The 23339-nt window shown below is 40.2% G+C and overlaps 1 protein-coding gene across 1 annotated transcript in view; it reads right to left on the bottom strand.

Moving 5' to 3' along the window:
- Window positions 1-439: 439 nt before the first annotated feature.
- Window positions 440-23339, bottom strand: part of LOC140498793 (uncharacterized) — a 29081-nt gene continuing 6181 nt past the window's right edge. The window contains 6 exon segments of the mRNA XM_072599580.1: window positions 440-4541; window positions 4543-6089; window positions 22429-22452; window positions 22455-22523; window positions 23153-23183; window positions 23185-23333. Of these exon segments, the coding sequence (XP_072455681.1) occupies window positions 4389-4541; window positions 4543-6089; window positions 22429-22452; window positions 22455-22523; window positions 23153-23183; window positions 23185-23333 (1973 nt within the window). The 3' untranslated portion in view covers window positions 440-4388.

Raw genomic sequence — 23339 nt, 5'->3', positions numbered from 1 at the left:
ACTTCCCTTCTCATGGTATAGTTAAACACATATGGAGACCATAAATCTGAGGGACACAGACAGCCTGAAATTGTCCCTAAAACATATAAAAAACTTTGTCATTCTTTTATCAGACAGTCAGAATTTAGGTTCTGACTCCTTGTACGCTAGTTTTAAGGGAATAAACAATATGAATTTACACATCACCTAGTCTGTTTGCCCCCTTCAACCAAACTTTCAGGTCGACAATGTCAACTGGGAAAGGAACAAACTGTTCCTCAGGTAGTAACTGGAGAGACAGTAAGGGGGAAAGTCCCAGCCTAAATCTGGCAAATAGATTATGTTGGGCCCCTACCCCAAGATAGAGGATGCATAATTATATGTGCTTGTGTTGACACCTATTCAGGTGTACTAGTGGTTTGTCCCTATAAGAATGTGACCCAGAAAAACACCTGTAAACTTCTAGATATCTTACGTATTTATTGTGGAACCCCAGTGCAGATTCAAGGTAACAATGGATCATCTTTTAGAGATAACAAAGAGATATTGGATATTAAACAATGCATTGTATATTAAGCAATATCATATTCCATTTTATCCACAAGCATCTGGGTTAGTTGAAAGAATGATTATGGAAAGAACAGTTAAGGAAGTTAAGTTCTAATAATTCTTATCAATGCTGGAAAGACAATTTGTTCACTGCTTTACATAATTTGAATAAAAGACCATTAGGAGAAAGTATACCATTTGCCAGAATGATGATCCCAAATCTGCAAATTAGAAAGCAGCAAACACAAAAAATCCCAAATAGTGAGTACTGGACTGCAGGACAAGAAGTCCCAGAACAATCCAGGAACACTTGGTTCAGCTGGATATGATTTACATTGTTTGGAAGACTTTTTGTTGCATAAGAAAGAAATAAGGAAAATCCCTACTGGAATATGTATGAGAATCCCTAAAAATAATTTTGGATGGTATTACCTAAATCAGGATTAATAGCTTGAGGAATACATGTTTTGACTTTACTAATCAATTCTAATTATCAAGGAGAAATTATTGTGGTATTCCAAAATTCAGGTGAAGAACCTATACTGTTTTGCAAAAATGATAGTTCAAGTGACCATTTTTCCTTGTGAACATCCCTATTAGGGTACCAGGAGGTAAGATTTAGCAAGGGACTCATCACCAATCCAGAGGTCTGACTTCTTAAGCATTTTTTCGTTAAGCCTCCCCACAAACAAGTTCTCCCAGGCAGAATTCCTCCCTCTGCCCATTTATGTTCATTTCTCTCTCCCCAACATTCTATTTCAATTAAAATTTCACTGGGCAAGCTCCTTCTACAATGGGCTCCATGTGACTCAGGATGTATCACAGCTCTGAGCGGGGCCAGAGCTCAAAGTAGGTCACATAAGTCTATTAATGGACAGGGAAGATCTTCCTATTCCATTAACATTACATTGACTTGGATGGGTTGGGGAAAGTGAAATAGAGTATGAAATTGGGGAGAAAAAAATTGGTAAAATTTGAGAATTTGTGGAAGCCTTGACAGAGAAAAATCTCTAGGCCCAGATACTCTTCTACACTGTACTTCTGGATTGGGGGGAAAAATCCCAACAAAACAAAATCAAGGAAAATAAAGGGTGATATAAAAAGATTAATGAAGGTAAAGGAAGACTATGGAGTAGAATTTGAAGGGTAAGGATTAAGAAGCTGATAAAACAAAGCAGGATTTATAAAGTAATTGGGAAAATGAGGTGATTAGAATGGATTGGTTGATGGGATAAACCGGTGAAACAGCTAGGACATGTGGTGGAGCTGTGGAACTATTGGTGAGACAAGAGAAATGCTGATAAGCTATAAAAAGGAGATAAATGGCAGCTGAGTGTAGGCATAGGGCTGCCCTCAGATGCAGGATAATCTGATGTCATGTCCTCGAACTGAGGTCAGCACAACCTTTGGCAAGACACTAACCCTCATGGTAGGTGCCAACCTGCATCCTGAAGAGATCATTTCCTCCGTGGAGTGTTCTGTAGATCAACAAAGTCACAAGGCTAATTGAAATTTGCTACAAAAGGGTTCATCATGTCATTATTGTTGAAGAGCAAACCCCTACAAGTAGTTTTTAAATGCTGAAGATTTCAACTCTCATAGATGGCAAAGGAAACTGCCCAATGATATAACCAAGGATGCAAAGTTTATACTTCTACAAAAGCTGAGTGCTGCGTTTCAAGTGTAGGGCAGTCTTCCTCTGTGGGGAGGTAAAAGGACTTAAGGAACATGTTTCCACATTCCAAGTGGTTACAAGAAAATATGTGCTCTGAAATGAAATGAGGCTTCTATGGGAAAAGGGAGGAGCATGGAGTCTGAGGTGAGAGGGAAAGAAGCTTCATCAGGATGATGTAGTATGTATGGAAAAGAGTTACACCAAGCAGAAAGGAAAGGGCAAGGCCAGGGACATTGTGCAGGCTGAAGTTCTTCTTGAAATGGATGGGGCTGAGAGGGAAGAAGCTGCTTATCCCAGGATCACAGATTCACAGCTGAAAGGAAAATCAGGGACCAATAAGTTCACCTCCCTTCATTTATTTTATGGGGGAAGACAGTGATGGTTCTAAAGGTTCAGCAACTTGTCAAGCAAGAATGGGCAGAACCATAGAAGGTGGTGATATCATCTAGTAAGGGCCAGAGGAAGCGGGTTAGTGGTTGGCAATTCCTTGCTCAGGAATACTAAGGCAGCTATTGGGTGACTTGAAAATAACCAGAGAAGTCCACTGTCTTCTTAAGACAGTAATAATAATAAAAATAGCAGTAACACCTAACACTTCCATAATGCTACAGTTTGCAAAGGCTTCACATGTCATCCCGTCTGATCATGACCAAGAACCCTATGAAGCAGGTGCTATGACTATCTTCATTTCGCAGATGAGAAAACTGAGACAGGTTAAGTCACTTGCCCAGCATCAAAAAGCTATTAAGTCTGAGGGTGGATCTGAACTCAGGTCTTCCTAACTCCCCTGTGCCACCTAGCTGCCTTGCTGGATACACCAGAGCATCTACCAAGAGCTATTAAAGAGATGACCACTATCTTATTCTGGTGACAAATGTCAGCACAAGTGGCACTGATAAAAAGAAGCTAAAAATATTATCAAGGATTATGAAGTCTTGTACTCTACACTGACAAACACCATGGAAGGAGAGGGAAGCAGAACAGGAGAACTGATGTGTGAAGTGAACAGCTCGACAGGAAGGCCTGTCTCAAAACAAGGTTTGGATGAGAGTACAGAGTGGACAGATTCCTGGACAGCGACAGAGACATCTAACAGGGAATGGCAAAAACTCATTCCCAGTTGTCTTGCAAATCCAGCCAAACATTTTAAACTAAAAAGGATGGGAGAGGAGGAAGACATCCCCCAAGTTAAAAGAGACTGTAGCCACAATGAAGAAAGAATACAGGCAGAGACACCTAGAAGTTCAAAGGAGAAAAAATCCCCCCAAAGAACCAGGAATCGAAACCACTGTCACAAATGTCTCCACACAAATGCTAACAAGTTAGCTGCTAACCAGTAAGACCTTTAGTGCAAGGGGCCAAAAAACATAGCCGGTGTCACGCAGCCATTACTCTGTACAGGTATGCACTATTCGAAGAAACAGGATTTTTTAAAAACTTTTTTTTATTCAGAACTAAATCATCAAAAAATATTTCAAAATACAAGCAAAAAAGGGTTGTATATGATGTGAACTATCAATTTTGGTGGGAAGATTAAAAATTGTTTTTGTTCTAATAACACCAACAGAACCATAAATTTCTCACAATAATCCAGTTCACTTAATTTCTGAATTACTAGAAAAGTCTGAAACTCTTAACTTCTTATAATATGTATTTTTTAACAAGGTATTTAATCATTTGAACTCATTGTGAATCAATGTCTGACCAAATCTGAGGATTTCAAACTTTATTTGTACTTAAACATGAAGGAGTCAACGTCATGGTCTAAAATTCTCAGCGCCATTACTGTCTCTGATGACGGGTGAGAGGTGTTAGCAGTCCAAAGGCCTTCCTACATCCATTATCTTGTAAAGTGTAAATTTGAGTGTAAACTTGAGGGAAAGGTATATATTCTGACGGAACACGTGAACTCATTCATTACATTCATGAGGTTTTCACTAAAATGAATATATGATTGAATGAATCTCATCCCAGGCAAGAATGTCTTCCTACAGTGTTTACATTTCTAGAATTTCTACCTAGTATTCATTCTCTGATGCTGAGTATGGCCTGAGCTCTGACAGGTCTTCCCATATTCAATACATTCATATGTTTTCTTTCTAGCATGAAATCTATGATGCTGAATAGTGTGTACTCTGACAAACTTCCTACATCTGTCATATTCATGATTTTTCTTCAGCGTGGATTATGTGATGGAGGACAAGGTTTTGGCTGCAGCTAATGGCCTTCTCACATTCATTTCACTGATAAGACTTCCCCCTGTATGAGTCACCTGATGTCTAGTAAGGTATGAGCTCTGGCAGGCCTTCACACATTCAATATACTCATAGGGTTTGAAATTCTCCAGTATGAACTCTATGATGTCGAATAAGGTGTGCACTCTGGCGGAAAAACTTCCCACATTTATCACATTCATATGGTTTTTCTCCAGTGTGAATCCTTTGATGGAGTGTAAGATCTCTGCTCCGACTGAAGGCTTTCCCACATTTATTACATTCATAAGGTTTCTCTCCACTATGAATTCTTTGATGTTGAATGAGGGCTGAGCTCTGGCGAAAAGTCTTCCCACATTCATTACAAACATATGGTTTCTCTCCAGTGTGAATTCTCTGGTGCAGAGTAAGGTCTCCACTGTGACTGAAGGTCTTCTCACATTCATTACAGTAATAAGGTTTCTCCCCAGTATGAATTCTCTGATGCTGAATAAGGTTTGACCAGTCACTGAAGTCCTTCCCACATTCACAACATTCATATGGCTTCTCTCCAGTGTGAATTCTCTGATGAAGAGAAAGCGTATTGCTGTGGCTAAAGACCTTTCCACATTCTTTACATTTAAATGGTTTTTCTCCAGTGTGAATTCTCTGATGGAGAATAAGATGTGTACCCCGGCGAAAGAACTTTCCACATTCATTACATTCATAAGGTTTCTCTCCAGTATGACTCCTTCGATGTACAATAATATGTGCCTTCTGTCGGAAGAACTTCCCACATTCCTTACATTCATATGGCTTCTCTCCAGTATGACTCCTCTCATGTACAGTAAGATGTGCTTTCTGTTTGAAGACCTTCCCACACTCATTACATTCATATGGTTTCTCTCCAGTATGACTCCTCTGATGTACCACAAGATGTCCCTTCTGTCGGAAGCACTTCCCACATTCCTTACATTCATATGGTTTCTTTCTAGTGTGAATTCTCCGATGGAGAGAAAGGTTTTTACTCTGACCGAATGCCTTCCCACATTCCTTACATTTATATGGTGTCTCTCCAGTGTGAATTCTCTGCTGGACAGTAAAGTTTCTAGAGGAGCTCAACTTGTTCCTTTGCGTATAGGATCCCTGTTCAGTGTGAGATTTTTGGTGTTGACTAAGCTGCGAGGTCAGGTGGAAGGCCTCACCACATTCATTACATTTATAAAGTTTCCTTTTAGAATATAATCTATTTTCATTACTGTCTGAATCATAATGAAAGGAATCTCCAAATTCATTATAATTAGAAAATACCTCCTCTGAGCAAGTTCTATTACATTTTGGAAGATCTGAACACACAGTAAAGTGCCTTTGATTTGTGTCACATTCATGGAGACTCTTCATACTTACACCTCCTGGTTGTAAGAAAAGACTCGGCACAGTACTGGAGTTTCTACCACATTTATTGTACTCAGAGTCTTGTACTCTGTGGGGAGGCTTCTTCTGGATGAATGTTGTGAACTGGAAAGGCCTCTCCTCATTACTCTGCTGCCTTTCTGAGCTGGCACCAAATCTGCAAGTTTTTCTTAACTTGAAGACACAATCACCAACTTTCAAGAGCATTTTCTCAGACAATTTTTCCCTAGAAAGGCCAAACTTTGGAGCTGACTCTTTGACTTCAGGCATAGCCTCCCAATCTGAAAGAAATACAAGTTGTATAGATTCCTTTTGTTAATGCTGCTTAATAATTTTGAAAAGTTTCATTATTAACTTGACAAACATCAATATGCACCAAAAAGGTCCCAACCCAGGAAAAGATTTCATAGGAAAGTATCCTGTATACCTTGTTCGTTTAAAGTCTATCTCAAAGTTAACATGGTAGTATTTATTAACACTTCCCTGCTTCTCTGCATCCCTTTCTGAACATTCTACTTGCTTTGTGTATTATCAGTGTTTGAATTTATGCTATTTCTTTCTTTTGGCATTACTATGTGTCTATCCCCAATGTCCCTACAAATGTTACCTGCAAAAAAAAATGCATAAGTCAGCCCACGTATAACACAAGTAAGTTAAGCAAACCAAATCTACACACTTCCCATATCTGAAAATGTTAGGTCTCATAAACAAATCTATGCCCTTCTCTGCCAAGAGGCGGGAAACACGAGTTATCAAAAGTCTTCACAAGTTACAAAGTTCCCTCTCTTCCAAATGTCTTTTCTCACAGAGGAAGGGACCAAAAAAGGGGAAGACGACATAGAAAAGAAGACCTTTTTTATATGCTGGTTAGTTTTGCAGATCCTTTCCCCTTCCTCTTTTATTATAAATTACAGATAAATAAAAAAGTTTATTAATATATTATATAACCCTATTGCATAGAACAATTTAACTAAAATTTATTAAAATATAACATAAAGGCCCCATTGGCCATCTAGTTCAACCCATCCAAACACTAGAGGAATCCCCATTATAATAATCCTGGTAAGAACTGAGTCACGACTGGTCAATGCACGACTTAGAATACTCAAGTCTTTCTAAATATTTTTCTTTACAATACTGTACTCACTCTATCAATAGGCAACCTAGGTCTCTTCCTTTTACTCTGTATAATTTAATAATAAGTCTTCTGCTGTTTCTGTGAAGTCATCATTTTCCAGCTGACGGACATCAACTTTGTTTACAACTCCTGGTTACAACAAAAAGTACCACTGTCAATTTTTCTACAACCGAGGCCTTTGGTTACCATCAGCCTCCTTGGTGTATGTGTCTAGTGTGTCATAACTGAGTAAAAGGGTCATCTTGCAATGATCTCAATCCTCCATCAATAATAATGACTGCCACACTTCCAACAGAAAAAAAAAGTCCACTAGCATGGTACAAGCTTACATTGTGGTGGCAGTTGTGAGGAAACTGCATCTCTAAGCTTAAGGGCCTCTGGAGATGTAAACTACTAACATTATAGTTGAGTACCTGTGATAAAATTACAATAAAGGTACTGGGTGGGATGGACCATTATACTTTACAAATGATGAGACTGAATGAATTGCATTGATTTCATAAATTGCCCCAAGTATTCAAGTGTCCAACTCCAGCCAGGTCTCTGGACTGACTCCCAGCTCAACGCTGCTTTCCTGTTCCCTGAAAGAGAGCGCCCTCATTCTGTGGGGGTTCTAACAGGAAGAGGGAGGCCTCATCAGCTCAGCTTCAAGAAGGACTTTATTAGAAAGAAAGGATATGAACGGCACTGAGAAGAAAATCATGTCCCCACTTGGGGCAGCTGGAAGACTGAATCTGGAGGGGAGAAATTCTACAAAATCTGGAAGAAACTGGAGAAAAAAATCCAAGGTCTATAGACTGGTTGAAATCATATGGTGCTTTCCTCACTGTTGATGCTGATGAGACCAATTAACATGCGAGAGAACAGCTTCCAAGATAAAAAGAGGGCACCTGGATTTCTGCAGCACACCTTACATCAGAGGGATGCAGATTCCTGGCCAGAGAAGGTTCCATTTAACAATGGCTAGCAAGCATATAACTGCCAAGTGTCCTCTAAATCTAACCAAAAGAGCTTTAAGGAGGAAAGAAGGAGGAGGAAAACTACCACACACAGGGTGTCCTAAAAGTCTTAGTGCAGCTAAGCAAGTAAAGCTTAAAACTGCACAAAGACTTCTGGGACACCCTCATGATCACCTAAATTAAGTATATAGTAAAAGACAAAATGACTGAGGAAATAAAGGGTCGCTCTTCCGAGCATATCAATTTATTAAGCAATGCATGCCCACTGCCTAATAAAATGGGAGCAGACCACCTCAGCTTAGGGCTGGCCCAAATACGGGGGAAGATAGATTTTTATAAGTTAAAAGCAATGAATTACATAAGGCCAATTAAGAGAAAACAATTAACTAGAAGAAAACATTAAGTAATCAGATTTCTAACTGGAGGAAAGATCAGGAACTTTCCAAACTGGGAGGGGGAAAGCAAACAGGTATAATTCCCTGAATCAGAAAAAGGGATATCCTGCTCCCCCCAAATTCAATCAAAGGAACATGGCAACAATAACTGTTGATCAGTACAGGGCCAGTTTTTCAGACACAACATGTGCACTGCTTGAGATGTATGACTGCGAGAAAGCTCTTCATTCCAATCTTTGGATCTGACCGGGTTTCTGGTCCTTAGTTAAAGAGTTTCTAAGCAGCAGGGAGAGGTGGTTCGGCTTCAGACAGCAGCTGAGCTACCCAAAACCAAAGAAAGGAACCAGTGGTAAAACAAAGCCATCACCTCAGATGTCTGGGCCACAAACAAAAGGTTACCTCTTTTCCATCAACTGTGACCCAGACCCTTCTCTGTCCTTACCCTGACTTTGCAAATTCCCATTATCTTTTGTTTTTCCCCAGTTCCTTCAGAGTAGGGATGCCTTGTTTGATTGGCTCTGTACCCTCAACATTTAGCAAAGTGCCTGGCACATCATAAGTGCTTAATAAATACTTTAGGTATCTATCAAAGGAGTTGAATCAGACCTCACAGATATCACTGAGACTATGGGATAAAACCTTAGAGTGGAGTATGGTCCTAGATGCTTATATATTATTCAAAAGAAACTAGAGAGGTGAAAAATAGGGGGGGGGGGGAGGCAGAGGGGTGGTATGGTCTATTAATGAGGTCTAATCCTATGAAGAAATCTAGTGCCAGAGGGGAGAGGCACGACAGAAGAGAGGCCAAGGAGGGAGAAAGAGAAGTGATTTTGTCACTGGAATATACTATTGAACACTAGGAAAAGGCTAGAAGGAATCATGTAAGAGATGGTTGGCAGATAATGCCAAATGTATAGATGACAAGAGGCCAATGGACCACTAACACCCTGGACAACAGGGTCAACTACAATGCTGTGTTGCTGTGACAGCTGCTATCCAGCAGGGAGTGGCTTAAGAAATTGAGGCCCATGAATGTGATGGAATATTACTGTGCAATAAGAAACGATACACACAGTGAAGAAACATGGGCAACATTCCCTGGAAAGATGCAAAGATAAACAGAACTATCATAATACACACAATGACTGTGGTCATGGAAATGAAAAGATTAACCATGCAAACCAAGCCAGGCTGCCAAAGCCGTTCCAAAGAAGGGAAAGGGGATGCTACCGCTACTTTTCTGTAGAGATGAGCGCAGACAAATGGGAATTTCTGCGTACAACATCAGTCCTTTCAACATGAATTTTGCCAAACTGTTGCTTTCTTCTTTCAGAATTCTTTGCATTGATTTAGCCTCCAGAATCAAGAGGAGAGAGTCAGAGGAAAATGGAGATGAGATAAAAATAAGAGATGTTAACAAAAAGATACTCTTAAAAATTAAGTGGGAGAAACAGACACACTATTATCCTGCTGGTAGAGCTGGGAACTGGCACCTTGTTACTGGAAAATAATACAGAAATATAATTAAGAATAACCAACTGTGGCCCTTGGGTTATCATCAAAAGAACTCTATCTACCAAAATATTCAGAACTGCTTCCATGGAATAACAAGAGACTCCAAGACAAGCCAGGCTTCCCACAGATGGGTCAGATCTGAACAAACTATGACAAAAGATTCTTACTTCCCACCGACATAAACGGAATTTCCCAAGAAAACAAAGAATCTGGACTGTGGTGAAGACTTCCATGTGGCAAAGTCAGGTGGAATAGCAGAACCTGAACAAAGACACTGAAAATACCATCAAGAAAACTTTACAATAAGGAAATTCTAAGACATGGAAAGAAAAGAGAAAAGGGGAGAGATGTGTGGAGGCGCTAATTTAGCAACTAAAACTAGGAGCTGGATTCTTTTTTTAAATCCAATAAATTAGATAAGCTAGCTTGATTTTTAAAAAACTAAGATAACCTAATTATTAGTATAAAAATGAAAAGGGTAAATTTATAATCAATGAAGTAGAAACAAGAGAAATTATTTGGAGCTATTTCTCTCCATTATGTGCTCAAAACCTGACAATCTACAGGAAATGGATCAATATTTACAGAATTATAAATTGACCAGATTAACAGAACAGGAAATAGAGGGCTCAAAAGAACCCAATCTTAGAAAAAAAGAAACTGAATAAGCTCCAAAAGAAAGCCTGGAGAAAAAAAAGGTCCGTGATCAGGAGGATTTACAAGTGAATTCTATCAAACATTACAGAGCAATTCATTCCGATATTACATAAAGTATTTGAAAAAAATAATTTCTTCAGTGGTACAAATGTGGTCTTAATACCCTGGTATCAGGGAGAGTTAAAACAAAGAAATGACTCATAGACTGATACCCTTAATGAATACTGATGTAAAAAATTCAAACAAAATATTAGCAAGGAGGCTGTAGCAACATATTACAAAAATGAACACTATAATCAGGCTGGATTTATACCAGGAACCCAGGGCTGGTATAATATCGGGAAAGCTATTGACCTGACTGATCATTTCAACAACAAAAATCACATGATTACTTATAAAGATGCAAAAAAAAAAAAAAAGCCTTTGACAAGACAACACAAATTCCTGTTAAAAACACCAGAAAGTCCTTATCTCCTTCTCAGAATCTTGGACCTTTCCTTTTTCTCCCCTCCCTTCCCTTCTCTTTTCCTCTCCCACCTCCATCCTTTCTCCTTCCTTCCTTCCCCAGCCTAGATGATGCCATGGTGGAGCCCACCGAGGCAGACATTACAGGGCTGTGCCAGGACATGCTCTCCAAAATGGCCACATACCTGACAAGCGAGCTGACAGCCAGCCGCCAATGAAGACTATAAACTTCTGGAAAATATGAGCAAACTCATTCGCTTGAAATAGCTAGAAATAAAGATATTGCAGTAAACATGGATAGAAACCTAAAGGTCTTCAACCAGAAATCTACAGCACATCAGCCTTATCTGGATCAGATCACTTTAACTGAGGAGCAAGCAGCAGCTCTTGAGCAGGCAGGCAGCCTACAAGTTGGCTGCATATGCAAAGGAACTAGAAGCAAAGTGCAAGAAGTTAGAGAGGCAATGAAAAGAAGAATGCTTGTTTCCTAAGAGCTGAAAGGTGTGGAATGGAAGTGATCACTATGCTTCAGTTTCATAAAGGGAAGTGGGGCTGCTGATCCAAGAATCCCAGTCCCCATTTCTGGTCAGACATGTAACTTTGGTCCTGTACCCCCTGGAACGTGTGCTTCCTTGTGTGCCCTGGACCAAGGCTCAGAAATCAGGATCAACCTGGTCTAGAGCAGACACAGATGAGAAGCCCTCTTCTGCCCACCTCCTCTCCCTCCTCCTCCTCAGGGCTCTGTCTTGGACTCTGTTCTGAATGTGCTCTCCACTCCCTTCATAACCTATTCTTTAACTTAAATAATAAATGCCAACTTATGACCCTCAAAAAAAAAAAGCACTAGAAAACCTCGGGATAAACAGAGCTTTCCTTAATATAATTATCAACAGTTTAAAACCAAGAGCCAGAGTTATATGTGGATGAGTGAATCTAGAATCATCACTCCTGCAAGTTTCCAGTCACCACTTTTACTTTGGCACTCTCTGGGCTCAAAGATCACTGCAGACAGCTACTGCAGCCACGAAATTAAAAGACACTTGCTCCTTGGAAGAAAAGCTATGGCAAATCTGGATGGCATACATCTTGCCAACAAAGTTCTGTACAGTGGAAGCTTTGGTTTTCCCAGTAGCAATATATGGCCGTGAGAGGTGGACTATAAGGAAAGTTGAGTGACACAAAATTTACATTTGAGAAGACTTTTGAGAGTTCCTCAGATGAGAATCAATTCAGTCAATATTAACCAATAGCTTAGTCAATTCAGACTATGCACTGGAAAGACAAATACTGAAGCTTAAAAACTTTGGTCACATAAATGAGAAGACAGGACTCATTGAAAAAGACTCTTTTGGGTGAAGAAATCAAAACTATCAAGTCACATGAAAAAAATACCCTAAGTCATTATTGATTAGAGAAATGTAAATTAAACAAATCTGAGGTACCACCTCACCCCTATCAGATTGGTTAATATGACAGAAAAGGAAAATGAGAAATATTGGAAGGTACTGAGGGGAAAACTGGCATGCTGACGCACTACTGGTAGAGTTGTGAATTAATTGATCTAGCCACTCTTGAGAGCAATTCGGAACTATGCCCAAAGGGCTATAAAACTGCATATAACCTTTGATCCAGCAATATCACTACTAGATCTTAGGTCTATATCCCATAAAGATCCAAAAACAGGGAAAAGAACCTAGATATACAAAAATATCTACAGCAGCTCTATTTGTGGTGGCAAAAAAATGGGTAATTACGGGCATGCTCATCAAATGAACAACTCGTGGCACATGAATGTAATAGAATATTATTGTGCTATAAGAAATGATGAGCAGGATGGTTTCAGACAAGACTTACATGAACTGATGCAAAGTGAAGTGAGTAGAACCAGAACACTGTGCACAGTAATGGTAATACTGTACCATGATCAACTGTGAATGCCTTAACTATTTTCTTCAATTCAATGATCCAAGACAATTCCAAAGGACTAAGAATGAAAAATACTGTCTACCTCCATAGAAAGAACTGGTGAGTCTGAATGCAGATCAAAGCAGAATATTTTTCACTTTATTTTTTTGTTTGTTTAGGTTTGTGTTTTCTTTCACAACATGACTAATGTGGAAATACATTTTGCATGAATACCCATGTATAATCAATATATAATTGCTTACCATCTGAGAGAGAAGGGTAGGGAGGGAGAGAATTTGGAACTCAAAATTTTTAAAATTGTTAAAAATTGGAACTGGAAAAATATTATTTAAAAAACAAATGTTAAAAGTTGTTGTTTACATGTAACTGGGGGGAAATTAAATACTGAATGAACAAGAAAAAACACTAAGAGAGAATTTGGAACTCAAAATTTTTAAAAATTATTGTTAAAAATTGGAACTGAAGATGATGGACATCCTTGTTTCACCCCTGATCTTATTGGAAATGGATCTAGCTTATCCCCATTGCATATAATGCTTGCTGACAGTGTTAGGTAGATACTGCTTATTTTTTTATGGAAAGTTCCATTTATTCCTATGCTCTCCAGTGTTTTCAATAGGAATGGATGTTGTATTTTGTCAAAAGCTTTTTCTGCATCTACTGAGATAATCATGTGATTTCTGTTAGTTTTGTTGTTGCAATGATCAATATTGCTAATAGTTTTCCTAACACTGAACCAGCCCAGCATTCCTGGTATGAATGCTACCTGATCATAATGTACTATTCTCGTGATTAGTTGCTACATTCCTTTTGCTAAAATCCTATTTACAATTTTCACATCTATATTCTTTAGAGAAATTGGTCTAATTTTCTCTGTTTTGGCTCTTCCTGGTTTAGGTATCAAAACCATATTTGTATCATAAAAAGAATTTGGGAGCACTCCTTTTTCTCCAATTTTCCTGAATAATCTATATAGTATTGGAATTAACTGTCCTTTAAATGTTTGATAGAATTCACTTGTGAATTCATCTGGCCCTGGAGATTTTTTCCTAGGGAGTTCACTGATCGCTTCTTCAATTTCTTTTTCTGAGATGGGGTTATTTAAGTATTCAACTTCCTCTTCTGTTAGTCTAGGCAATTTGTATGTTTTAAAATAATCATCCATCTCATTTAGATTGTTGAATTTATGGGCATACAGTGGGGCAAAGTAATTTCTTATTATTGTTTTAATTTCCTCCTCAAAGGTAAGTTCACCCTTTTTATTTCTGATATTGGTAATTTGGTTTTCTTTCTTTTTTTCAATCAAATTGACCAAAGGTTTATCAATTTTATTAGTTTTTTCATAAAACCAACTCTTAGTTTTATTTATTTGTTCAATAGTTTTCTTAATTTCAATTTTATTAATTTCTCCTTTGATTTTCAGTATTCTAATTTGGTATTTACTTGGGAATTTTCAATTTGTTCTTTTTTGAGCTATTTTAGCTGCATGTCCAATTTATTGATCTCCTCTTTCTCTATTTTATTCAATATGGTACTAGAAATGTTAGCTGTAACAATAAGAGAAGAAAAAGAAATTGAAGGAATCAGAATAGGCAAAAAAGAAACTAAGTTGTCATGCCTTGCAGATGATATGATGATATACTTAGAGAATCCCTAAGAATCAAGTAAAAAACTACATGAAATAATAAATAACTTGGGCAAAATTGCAGGTTACAAAATAAACCCACACATATCTTCTGCATTTCTATATATTACTAACAAAGCCCAACAACAAGAGATAAAAAGAGAAATCCCATTTAAAGCCACAATAGACACTATAAGATATCTGGGAGTCTACCTGTCAAAACAAATCCAGGGACTATATGACCACAATTACAAAACACTTTTCTCACAAATAAAGTCAGATCTAAGTAAGTGGAAAAACATCAGTTGCTCGTATGTGGGCCGAGGCATCATAATAAAAATGACAATTCTACTGAAATTAATTTACTTATTCAGTTCCACACCAATAAAACTATCAGGTAATTATTTTGTACAGCTAGAAAAAATAATATCAAAATTCATCTGGAAGAGCAAAAGGTCCAGAATATCAAGAGAACTAATGAAAAGAAATGCTAGGGAAGGTAGCCTAGCTCTACCAGATGTCAAATTGTATTATAAAGCAGCAATTGTCAAAACCACTTGGTATTGGCTAAGAAACAGAAGGGTAGACTAATGGAACAGGTTAGGTACTCAAGACACAGCGGTCAATGAATATGTGTATGTGTTCTTCCTTCATTGCGAAAGACTATGCCATCAGAGAAATGATGACATGACTTGCACTTGACTTTGTTTTGAGTGAGGGAGGGCTGTGCAGGTCACCAGCCTCACTTTTCCTCCAGGGCCATCTAAATCCAGTGCCCAGATATTTATCAGGATGACTGGAGATGACCCAGGATGAGGCAACTGGGGTTAAGTGACTCACCCTAGGTCACACAGTTAGTGAGTATCAAGTGTCTAAGGTGAGATTTGAACTCAGGTCCTCATGACTCCTGCACTGGTGCTCTATCCACTGCACCACCTAGCTGGCCCAGTCAATGAATATAGCAATCTACTATTTGATAAACCCAAGGAACCCAACTTCTGGGCAAGAACTCACTTTTCAACAAAAATTGCTGGGAAAACTGGCTAACAGTATGGCGGAAACTAGCCATAGACCAAAGCCTGACACCATACACAAGAATAAAGTCCAAATGGGTACATGATCTAGGTATAAAGATGGACAAACTGGTGGAGCAAGGAATACTGCATTTATCAGATTTATGGAGAAGGGAAAATTTTTTCACTAAACAAGAGATAGCAAACATTATGAAATGCAAAATGGATTTTGATTACATTAAATTGAAAAGGTTTTGCACAAGCAAAGTCAATGCAACCAACCTTAGGAGGGAAGCAGAAAACTGGGAAAGAATTTTTGCAACTAGTGTGTGTGATAAAGACCTCATTTCTAAAATATATAGAGAACTGAGTCAAATATACAAGAATACAAGTCATTCCCCAACTGATAAATGGTCAAAGGATATGAACAGGCAGTTTTCAGAGGAAGAAGTTAAAGCTATCTATAGTCATATGAAAAAATGCTCTAAATCACTATTGATTAGAGTGAGGCAAATCAAAACAACTCTGAGATGCCACATCACACCTATCAGATTGGCTAACATGACAAAACAGAATGATGATAAATATTGGAGAAGATGTGGGAGAGTTGGAACACTAATTCATTGCTGGTGGAGCTGTGAGCTGATCTAATCATTCTGGAGAGCAATTTGGGACTATGCCCAAAGGGCTACAAAAATGTGCATACCCTTTGACCTAGCAATACCGCTTCTAGGACTGTATCTCCAAGAGATCATAAAAATGGGAAAGGGTCCCACATGTACAAAAATATTTATAGGAGCACTCTTTGTGGTGGCCAAAAACTGGAAATCAAGGAGATGCTCATCAATTGGGGAATGGCTGAATAAATTGTGGTATATGAATGTAATGGAATACTATTGTGCTATAAGAAATGATGAACAATGAGACTTCAGAGAAGCCTGGAAAGACTTATATGAACTGATGCTCAGTGAAAGGAGTAGAACCAGGAGAACTTTATACACAGCAACAACCACAGTGTGTAAGGATTTTTTTCTGGTAGACTTGGAACTTCATTGCAATTCAAGGACTTAAAAAATTCCCAATGGTCTCTTAAGGCAAAATGCCTTCCACATGCAGAGAAAGAATTCGATTGCAGAATGTAGCAGATCATTTTCTTTTATATTACGTTTTGATTTGTTTTATGATTTCTCCCATTCATTTTAATTCTTCTATGCAACATGACAAAGGTGAAAATGTATTTAATAGGAATGTATGTGTAGAACCTATATAAAATTGTATGCTGTCTCAGGGAGGGAGGGGGAAGGGAGAGGGGAAGGAGGGGGAGAGAGGGAGAAAAAAAATCTAAGGTATATAGAAGTGATTGTAGAACGTTGAAAAGAAATAAAATAATTTAAAAAAAGAAACAAATAAAATTTGACATCCGGATAGAAAAAAGAAATAAAAAATAAAAAAAAGTAAAAATTGGAACTGGAAAAATATTATTTAAAAAACAAATGTTAAAAGTTGTTGTTTACATGTAACTGGAGGGAAATTAAATACTGAATGAACAAGAAAAAAGACTAAGCAACAGACAACCTGTGAACTCTGAGAGGTCAAAATGACTTCCAAAGGCCCAGGAACTGGAGTCCATGTCAGCCTTTGCCAAGAGCTACAGTAGCTGCATGGCACAGTGTTATAGAATGCTGGATTTGAAGTCAAAAGGACTGCTCTTCCTGAATTTAAATCTGGCATCAGACACTCACTAGCTATGTGACCCTGGGCAAGTCACTTGACCCTGTTTACTTCTGTTTCCTCATCTGTAAAATAAGCTTCAGAAGGAAATGGCATACCGCTCCATTATCTTTGCCAAAGAAGAGTTGGACAGGACTGAACCACAGTCAGAAGAGCAGCTGAGTCCAACCTCACAGGAGGAGCCCGCCTGACCGGAGCCAGAAGCTGCCCCAAGGAAGGGTCTTCTTCAGGGATTACACCACACCCAGAAGTGACTTTTTGAGGCTGAAGCAGGCATAGCAATCCCTCTCCAGGGCCCGAGAGTGGGACTGAGGGGGGGAGGGGGGTATAGGGATGGAGGGGAAATAGGATTTCTGGCTCCACAGGTGGTTACACTGTAGAACTTGCTCTCTCTTTTCAGAATAAATCAAATTATATCAACAAATATTAATGAAATGTCTACTAAGTGCTAGGCACTAGGGATAGAAGTACAAAGAATGAAATCATTCCTCCTCTACATGAGTTTTCATTCTAATAAGGGTCTAAAATCTGACACTGCTTCCATTTCTTCTCTATTTGACAGGAAGTAATGGAATCAGTTGCCAAGACCTTAAGGGTTTGGAGTCTTTTTCTTTGTCCTTCAGAGTTGTCATGGGTCGTTGTATCGCTGAGAATAGCTATGTCATTCACAGCTGATCATCTTACAATACTGGCATGCCCACATCAGAAAAGGTGCTGTGCTCTATGAGCAAAGCAGAATTGACACAGCACAAAGGAAACATAGGAGTAACCACCCCAAATGTTCACACAGACTATCTGTGCCCAACCTGTGATAGCGCATTCCAAGCTCATATTGGTCTGATCAGCCATAGTTGGACACACTGAAACTTGAGTTTATCAGGGTGATGTCATTTTGGTCCTTTTTAAGAACAAAGGACAACAACCAACCATTCTGTACCCTGTGCCTTGCACTTTGTATCAACCAAGGGAAGTATCTAGGTTTCAAATTATTTTTTTGCACAGTTACTGTTGTTAACAGTATTTCCCTCCATCCTATTCCCCCTGACCTCATTCATTCTATTTTCTCTCCTTTCTCCCTCAAAAGTGTTTTGCTTCTCACAACCCATTCCTTCAATCTACTCTCCCTTCTATTACCCTCACATCTCTTATCCCCTTCCCTTTCTATTTTCCTGTACAGTAAGCTAGATTTCTATACCCCACTGCCTATGAATCTTATTTCCCAGTAACATGGGAAAAAAAATTTTTAACATTCATTTCTAAAACACAATGTTCCAAATTCTCTCCCTTCCTCCCTCCCCACCCACCCTTATTGAGAAAGCAAGCAATATGGGTTATACATGTGTAGTCAAGCAAAACACTCCCATAATAGTTGTGAAAGACTAACTCGTTTTCCCTCCATTCTATTCCCCTCCCCATTTATTCTATTCTCTCCTGTGACCCTGTCCCTCTTCAAAAGGGTTTGTTTCTGATGACCCCACCCCAATCTGCCCTCCCTTTTGTCATTCCCCACCCTGTCCCTTTCCCCCCTTTAATGAAGGGTAAGATAGATTTCCACACCCAATTGAGTGTGTATATTATTCCTTCGTTAAGCCAAATCCGGTAAGAATAAGGTTCACTCATTCTCTCTCACCTCCCCTCCCCTCCCCACCCTGTCCCTTCACCATAAAAGTTTTCTTGCCTCTTTTATGTAAGATAATTTACCCCATTCTACTTCTCCCTTTCTCCTTCTCCCAGTACATTCCTCTCTTACCCCTTAATTTTATTTTTTAGATATTATCCCTTCATATTCAAGTCACCTTATGCCCTCTGTCTATATATGCCCTCCAAATGAAAAAGGTCTCATGAACTACAAATATCATCTTTCAACGTAGAAACATAAACAATTCAACTTTAATAAGTCCCTTATGATTTCTCTTTCCTGTTTACATTTTCATGCTTCTCTTGAGTCTTGTACTTGAAAATCAATTTTTCTCTGTAGCTGTTTTTTTCTCAAGAATGCATTAAATTCCTCTACATTGTTGAATATCAATTTTTTCCCCTCATTGATTACACTCAGTTTTGCTAGGTAGGTGATTCTTGGTTTTAATCCTACCTCCTTTGACCTCTGGAACATCATATTTCAAGCCTTTCGATCCCTTAGTGTAGAAGCTGCCAAATTCTGTGTTATCCTAACTGCATTTCCACAATACTTGAATTGTTTCTTTTCTAGCTGCTTGTAATATTTTCTCCTTGATCTGGAAACTCTGGAATTTGGCTACAATATTCTTAGGAGTTTTCCTTTTGGGGTCTCTTTCAGGAGGTGATTGGTGAATTCTTTCCATTTCCATTTTACCCTCTGATTCTAGAATATCAGGGCAATTTTCTTTGATAATTTCTTGGAAGATGATGTCACCAAGAAAGTAACCTTCTATAGCCTAATTTTTTCCCCCTTTTCAGACATTTTCTCTGCCAATTACTTGACTTTTGAGTCTTTTGTCAAGTGGCGGGTATACTACCCCAGACTTCAGAGGTTTTGTGCAGCTGTTCTCAGAGATGTCTCTAGGGACCTGTAAGTTTTCAGTTCCTCCAAAGTGCCATAATCAAGGGAGAAGTGCTTACTCCTCTCCTGGTCTGTGAGCAACCAAAAGTACTCTTTTCTGCCCTGGAACTGCAAGTAGGATTCCCTCTCCACAGTGGCCACTAGCTCCACCACATCAGCACTCCTCCTCGCCCCAGGATTGCTACTCAGGACTGAGATCCAAATCAGCAGCTCGATTCGCCCATGGTCTGTAGGCAGAAAGCTCCAGAAGTGGCCAACCATGCTCCCCTCGCACCCAGGTGAAAGAGCTTTTTCACTGACCTTTTAATGCTATCTTTGGCATTTGTGGCTTAAGAAACTGAAGACTGTGGCAGCTGCCCAAGATTCAGTGCCCTAAAGCCTGCTCCAGACCTGTCTGTGCCATGTGCAACCACACAGGGCTCTGCTTTGAACACAGTGTGACAGACCCTTCTCGTTGGCCTTCCAGGCTGTCTTGGGATGGAAATCTGTTTCACTCTATCATTTTGTGGCTTCTGCTGTTCTAGAATTTGTTTAGGGTCATTTTTTTTGTAGGTATTTTAAGGGCTTTGGGGGAGAGCTCAAGCAGGTCCATGCTTCTACTTTGCCATCTTGGCCCCGCCCCCCCAAAATTTTTCAATTTAATGTAATCAAAGTTATGCATTTTGCATTTCATAATGTTCTCTATCTCATTTGGTCATCAATTCCTCCATTCTCTACAAATCTGACAAATAAACTATTCCTTCCTCTCCTAATTTGTTTATAGTATCAGTCTTTATACCTAGATCATGTACCCATGTGGACTTTATTCGGGTAAATGGTGTCAGGCATTGATCTATGCCCAGTTTCTGCCACACCATTTTCCAGCTTTCTGAGCAGTTTTTGTCAAACAGTGAGTTCTTATCCCAGCAGCTGGGGTCCTTGGGTTTATCAAACAGTAGACTGCTATACTCATTGACTATTGTGGCACATGTACCTAACCTATTCCACTTATCTACCCCTCTATTTCTTAGCCAGTACCAAGTGGTTTTGATGGTTGCTGCTTTATAATACAATTTAATATCTGGTATGGCTAGGTCATCCTCTCCATCATTTCTTTTCATTAATTCCCTTGATATTCTGGACCTTTTTCTCTTCCAGAAGTGAGCAGAACCAGGAGAACAGCATACACAGTAACAGTCACAGTGCGTAAGGCCTGATTTTGATAGACTTATCCTTTTACAGAAATGCAAGAACCTAAATCATGTCCAAAGGAGTCATGATGCAAAATGCCACCCACATCCAAAGAAGGAACTACCGAGTCAGAACGCAGAATGAAGCAGAGTATTTTCTCTTTTCTTATGTTTTGTTTTTCTCATGGTTTCTCCCATTTGTTTTAATTCTTCTATACAACATGTCTAATGTGAAAATGTGTTTAATAGGAATGTATGTCTAGAGCCCATACAAGATTCCATGCCATTTTGGGGAAGGAGGGGGGAAATCTGGGATTTGTTGAAGTTATTTTTGAAAACTAAAAATGAATAAATTAATAAATTTGGAAAAATAAAAAAATTTTTTAAAAAGAATTACCTGTCATATATATAGATAAGAGAAGAGTTCATGGCCTAATAGGAGACAGAAAGGACCACAGGAGGAAAAATGGAAATTTTTACATACAGTAATTTTAAAAATTTGTGTACAAGCAAAATTAATTCAGATAAATTAGAAAAGCAGAAAATCAGGGAAGAGGGAATCTTTGCAACAAGTTTCTCTGATAGAATTCTAATTTCTAAGATATAAAAGGAACTGCATCAAATTTAAAAGAGCCATTCCCCAATTCATAAATGGTCAAATGATTCGCAATAGGCAGGCTTCAGAGGAAGAAATTCAAGCGATCAATAATCATATTTAAAAAGCTGTAAACACTTACAAAAGCAAATTAAATCAGCTTTGAGGTTCTACAATCACATGGACCGGATCAGCAAAGCTGACCAGAACGGCAGACAGCAGTGGGAAAATGGACATGTGAAGGCACTGTTTGGAGAAATGTGCACTGTGTCAGCCAACATGAAAAGTAATTTGGAACCAGATCCCAGAAAGCATTAAACCACATTATACCCACTGATGTAATACTACTGCTATGAGGTCTATAATCCAAGGAGATAAGAGGAAAAGGGCTGCAATGTGGAAAGCTGGAGAAGAAAAAGGGGATGCCCATTAATTAGGGAATGGCTAACCAAGTCATGTTACATGTATGCGAGGAAATACCGCTGCACTAAAAAACTAAAGAGGAGAATTAGAGAACCTGGGAGGACTTCTATGAGCTGATGCAAAGTAAACTGAGTAAAATCATTTACACAATAATACCATATTGTGAAGACAAGGGGAAACCAGATGAATAAAATAACCACCCACAATTCCACAATTTATGATGGGAAGAACTCAGAGTGAAGACAGGTCAGGGGCTCAGGGAACACAATACCAGACCTGGAGTCAGGAAGACCTGAGTTCAAAATCAGCTTCAGACACTTATTCCCTGTGTCACTCTGGGCGTCTGCCTCAGTTTTCTCATCTGTGAAATGCAGCACTGACCTCACAGGGTGGATGGGAGAGCCAATGAGGTCAGCCATCAGGACTAAGAAGAGCCGGCTGCCCAGCCACTGCCTGGGGGCACTCACTCACCTGGACCACAGCTACTTGGGACATCTCCCCTGGCATCCAGGGCGCTTCCCGGCGCTCCAACTGCTCGATCACAGGAGGTTTGGAAGCTGCCAGTCCTGCTCAGGGAAATGGGAAAGGGCTGGGGTCAGAGAAGACCCTCGCCTCCCATCCCTAGGCCCCCCTCCAGGACAGGTGGGCACTGCTGGCTCCAATGCTTCAGCCCTGATGGGGGCAGGCCCAGAACCTGGCAGGGCAGACCCGGTCCGGGGCATCTTCTGCACCAGGTTCTTGGGCAGGCCTTGGGCTCTGAGAGAAGTCTCATTCCCTGGGCCTGGGCCCGGCTCAAAGCCTGGGAGTCTCCCCGCTTCAGGTGGTCCAACTGCCCTGGGGGTGGAGGACGGATCTGGGGTCTGTGGGCACCCGAGCCCAGGGTGCCCAGCCGGCCCAGGCGCTGAGACCCCCGGGGATGCAGGCATCGGGCTCCTCTGCCCCCGCCCCACGGCCTGGGGGTGCAGGACGGATCTTGGGTCTGTGGGGCTGAGCAGGGGGCACCGGTGCCCAGGGTGCCCAGCCGGCCCAGGCGCTGAGACCCCCGGGGATGCAGGCATCGGGGCTCCTCTGCCCCGCCCCACGGCCTGGGGGTGGAGGGCAGATCTTGGGTCTGTGGGCACCGGTGCCCAGGGTGCCCAGCCGGCCAGGCCCTGAGACCCCTCTGCCCCGCCCCACGGCCTGGGGGCCGCCTTACCCAGGCACACCAGGTGCCCGTAGTTCTCCAGGCATCACGTCCCGGTACAGCTCCTTCTGGGCGGGCTCCAGGCGCCCCCACTCGTCCTGGGAGAAGTCCACGGCCACGTCCCCGAAGGTCAGAGCGCCCTGCAAGGCCCGGGACACGCGGCCACTCAGGGCAGCCTGGGCCCAGGAGGAGCCTCCAG

Source organism: Notamacropus eugenii, chromosome 4 (genome assembly GCF_028372415.1).
Source record: "Notamacropus eugenii isolate mMacEug1 chromosome 4, mMacEug1.pri_v2, whole genome shotgun sequence".
Classification (NCBI taxonomy): Eukaryota; Metazoa; Chordata; class Mammalia; order Diprotodontia; family Macropodidae; genus Notamacropus; species Notamacropus eugenii.
This window is presented reverse-complemented; position numbering and strand designations above follow the sequence as displayed.